Source organism: Canis aureus, chromosome 9 (assembly GCF_053574225.1).
Source record: "Canis aureus isolate CA01 chromosome 9, VMU_Caureus_v.1.0, whole genome shotgun sequence".
Lineage (NCBI taxonomy): Eukaryota > Metazoa > Chordata > Mammalia > Carnivora > Canidae > Canis > Canis aureus.
This window is the reverse complement of record NC_135619.1, coordinates 31,695,824-31,700,114: the sequence shown is the minus strand read 5'-3', so window position 1 is coordinate 31,700,114 and position 4,291 is coordinate 31,695,824. Positions and strand designations below refer to the sequence as shown.

The following is a 4,291-nucleotide window of genomic DNA, read 5'->3' as shown; positions in this document are numbered from 1 at the left end:
ACTGTTTCAAGCAGAGAAAGCAGCTTGGAGAAGAGAGGAGCAAATGAAAGAAGTTTACTGAGGGTGGGTCCTAGAACAAAGCAGGTCAGGCAGACTGGTTGTCAAGGGTCAAGTCAAGAGATAAGATTGGACAAGAACAGAGGAGCCAGATCCTGCAAGGTACTGTAGGGTAATTTATAGAATGTGAACTCAATATAAAAAGCTAAGAGAAGACCTTGAAAAGTTCTCGAGCATCCAGAGTGACGTAGTACTCAGATTTTGCATTTTTGGAAGTCCCATCTGGCTAAAGTGCAGAGAATGGATTGGAGGGTGATAGCTACAAAGCTGTGCAATCCTTTTTTTTTTTTTTTTTTTTTGAGAGAGACTGTGAGCTGGGACAGGGATGTTTGGGGAGGTAGGGATGGAGGGAGAGGGAGAGAGAATCAAATCTTAAGTAGGCTCCATGCCCAGCACGCATGGGGGTGTGGCACTCGATCTCACAACCCTGAGATCATGACCTGAGCTGAAAAACCAAGAGTCAAACACTTAGCTGACTAAGTGACTCAGCCACCCAGGTGCTTCACTAGAGAGAGGTGACGGTGACCTTGCTAATGGATGGATGGGGTGGGGCATGGGGGTGGGCAATACAGACATTTCAGGGTGGAGGATAGGGAAGCCGTTCTTCAAAATAGGAAATAAGGAGGAGCCACAGCCGCCAAGTCCCGACCCCGACCTGACCCCGCACACGGCCACCTGCTGCCTGCCATGCACTCCCGATTCCTTTTGGTTCTAAGTCCAAAATGGCAACTCTCAAGGATCAGCTGATTCAGAATCTTCTTAAGGAAGACAATATCTCCCAGAATAAGATTACAGTCATTGGGGTTGTTGCTATTGGCATGACTTGTGCCATCAGTATCTTAATGAAGGACTTGTCAGATGAACTCGCTCTTGTTGATGTCATGGAAGACAAATTGAAGGAAGAGACGATGGATCTCCAGCACAGCAGCCTTTTCTTTAGAACACCAAAAATTGTCTCTGGCAAAGACTATAATGTGACTGCAAACTCCAAGCTGGCTATTATCACGGCTGGGGCATGTCAGCAAGAGGGAGAAAGTCGTCTTAATTTGATCCAGCGTAACCTGAACATCTTTAAGTTCATCATTCCTAATATTGTCAAATACAGCCCAAACTGCAAGTTGCTTGTTGTTTCCAATCCAGTGAATATCTTTACCTATGTGGCTTGGAAGATAACTGGCTTTCCCAAAAACCGCATTATTGGAAGTGATTGCAATCTGGATTCAGCCCGGTTCCGTTACCTAATAGGGGAAAGGTTGGGAGTTCACCCATTAAGCTGTCATAGGTGGGTCCTTGGAGAGCATGGAGACTCCAGTGTGCCTGTATGGAGTGGAGCAAATGTTGCTGGTGTCTCTCTGAAGAATCTGCACCCTGACTTAGGCACTGATGCAGATAAGGAACAGTGGAAAGAGGTTTACAAACAGGTGGTTGACAGTGCCTATGAGGTGATCAAACTGAAAGGCTACACTTCCTGGGCCATTGGACTGTCTGTAGCAGATTTGGCAGAAAGTATAACGAAGAATTTTAGGTGGGTGCATCCAATTTCCACCATGATTAAGGGTCTCTATGGAATAAAAGATGATGTCTTCCTTAGTGTTCCTTGCATCTTGGGGCAGAATGGAATCTCCGATGTGAGAGTGACTCTGACTCCTGAGGAAGAGGCCCATTTGAAGAATGCAGATACACTTTGGGGGATCCAAAAGGAACTGCAGTTTTAAAATTTTCTAATGTACCACGTCACTATCTAGACTACGACAAGATTTTAGTTGGAGGTTGTGTATGTTGTCCTTATTATTTGACCTGTTACTCAAGTAGTAATATTAAAATGGGCTAAGAAAAACATCAGTTTCCTAAAGTTACAAATGGGAATGGTTCACAAAACCCTGCAGCTATATCCTGATGCTGGATGATACCTGTCTTGTGTAGTCCTAAATTGGTTAACGTAATATAGTTCCACCATCTTGGAGGCACCACTGCCAATGTCACTTATGCTGCAGTTACTCCTCAAACCAGATGTGTATTTACTGTGTTCCGTAACTTCTGATTCCTTTGCCCCAACACCCAACATGCTTAGTCGATCTTTTTTCTTCAGTCACATCCTGGGATCTAATGTATAAATTCAATATTGCATGTGTAGTGCATAACTCTTCTAAAGGATCTTATTTTGTGTACTATATATGTCGGAATATAGTGTACATTGCCATAAAATGTAAAAAGACAATGCAGCCAACTATCTGTCCTACCAACTAAAATACCAAATAAATTTTGAACAGTGGAAAAAAAAAGGAAATGAGGAAATGAAGTAGTTTCCTATCTGTGTGGCTGTTCTCCACTCGAATGCAAGTTTTTTCTCAAAATTGCTTTTATTTGAGAAAATAAAGAAATGTCTCAAAAATGTTCCTACTGTATAGGGAGTGCCAGCTTAGGAATGGATGGCAGTGTGAAGAAGGGAAAAGATCGGTTGGTGGCCTGAGAATAAGGAAACCGGGTTCTAGTCCATAAGTGCCATTTTCATTGTTCCACTAGCTTTGTTTCATCATACTTCCACTTCTTTAGTTCATTGTCTTCTTCACGAAGGTTGATTTTCTTGAATACTTTCTATATCTTGGTTGTGGGCTTATCTGTGTGGTTGAGATTCCCAGTTAGAGTCTGTGTCACATCTGTTTGTATGGTCTGCCTGGAAAGGAGACAAGAGTTGCCCTGGTGAATTGCTTGTATTCTGGTCTGCTTTCAGGAAGAGGAAGGACGGGCTATGTCACCTGGCAGGGCACTGTACTGGTTTGTTAGATGTTAGTACTCAGCGCTCCCCACTAAGGTCAACAGCCACCTGCTGCCCTGTCTCTGATCTAATGGAGCCTGGAGGCAGACACTCCATCACTGCTGCTTGGCTGCTATTGCTATGACATCTATTCCCTGTCTGTTGCCCTGGACTCCCTTCTGCTGCAGGTTTATACAGCTCCAAGTATATACCTCCTTAGCATGCTTCAACTTTTCTCGGAGGTCTCAGATGCATCTGGACTACAGATTTCCCTGTCAATCCAATCTTCTCAATTTTTATTCCTTTTTTTTTAAGGTTTTATTTTTAAGTAATCTCTACACTCAATGTGGGCCTCCATCTTACAACCCTGAGATCAAGAGTCACATGCTCTACCACCTAGCCACGCAGGTGCCCCTCAATTTTTATTCTCTAAGTTATTTGTGACCAAAGTCTTACTTTTTTAAAGCACAATTATCTCTAGGAATTTGGAAAAACTGCAACTTGTACTTGGTCCACCATTTTGAAATGGAAGTCTCTGCTCTGGCTAAACAACTCAAGTATTTCAGAAGCTAATCTTTGACAGTCCCTGGGACTTTTTTTTTTTTAAGATTTTATTTATTTATTCATGATAGACACACAGAGAGAAGTAGAGACATAGGCAGAGGGAGATTCAATCCCAGGACCTTGGGATCACGACTTGAGCCAAAGGCAGACACTCAACTGCTGAGACACCCAGGCGTCCCAAGGTCACTGGGATCTGTCTTATTTGCTCATCTTTGCTGAAATGAGAAGAGGACAGGAAAGATTTGTTGGAAAACAGGAACAATTTATTTTCTTAAAGCTGATTTCTTTTTAGGGCAGCCTGGGTGGCTCAGCGGTTTAGTGCCGCCGTCAGCCCAGGGTGTGATCCTGGAAACCCAGGATCGAGTCCCACGTCAGGCTTCCTGCATGGAGTCTGCTTCCCCCTCTGCCTGTGTCTCTGCCTCTCTTTGTCTCTGTGTCTCTCATGAATAAATAAATAAAATCTTTAAAAAAAAAAAAAAAAAAAAAAAGCTGATTTCTTTTTAATACCTGAATGGGGAGTTAGAAGTTTGTATCCAAAAGAGTATTTTTTGGTTATTGGGAAATGGGTCATTCAAAGTCAGAAGCATACTCAATGTCAGAAAAATACCTCTATTGCCTTTTAGAGTTTGGATTTATGTACTTTCCAAATGAGTGAATTTCAAGTCCCTGGACCTGGCAGAGCTGCCTTCTCTGGGCTCAGAAATAATTTGGTTCCAGGGAGCTGGAGAATTTATGGACTTCTGAATTCTATCCAACTGAATAGGAGAGAAGCTTGGGAAAGAGCCAGCCAGGTGCATGACAAAATTAGAGCTACAGCTGGAGAGAGGGGATTCCATGAGCGGGAGGGTCAGCCTGAGGGGCTGAGTCATCAGTACAGAGAGGATTCTGAGGGCTCTGGAATTCTAGTTAGGCCCT

General features: G+C 43.3%; 1 protein-coding gene across 2 annotated transcripts; it reads left to right on the top strand.

Moving 5' to 3' along the window:
* The first annotated feature begins 742 nt into the window (after positions 1 to 742).
* On the top strand, positions 743 to 1,986 carry LOC144320083 (L-lactate dehydrogenase A chain-like). Of its 2 annotated transcripts, XM_077908454.1 has the most exons (2): positions 743 to 1,488; positions 1,728 to 1,986. In XM_077908454.1, exons 1-2 carry the CDS (start codon positions 780 to 782, stop codon positions 1,886 to 1,888), a joined length of 870 nt encoding a protein of 289 aa, XP_077764580.1. In that variant the 5' UTR covers positions 743 to 779; the 3' UTR covers positions 1,889 to 1,986. The 2 variants fall into 2 exon arrangements, with proteins under 2 accessions (XP_077764580.1, XP_077764579.1); XM_077908453.1 differs by having other exon boundaries at positions 743 to 1,888.
* The last annotated feature ends 2,305 nt before the right edge of the window (positions 1,987 to 4,291 follow it).

Coding starts and splice junctions, on each gene's coding strand:
- LOC144320083 (XM_077908453.1), top strand. CDS start 780: ATGGCAACTCTCAAGGATCAGCTGATTCAGAATCTTCTTAAGGAAGAC.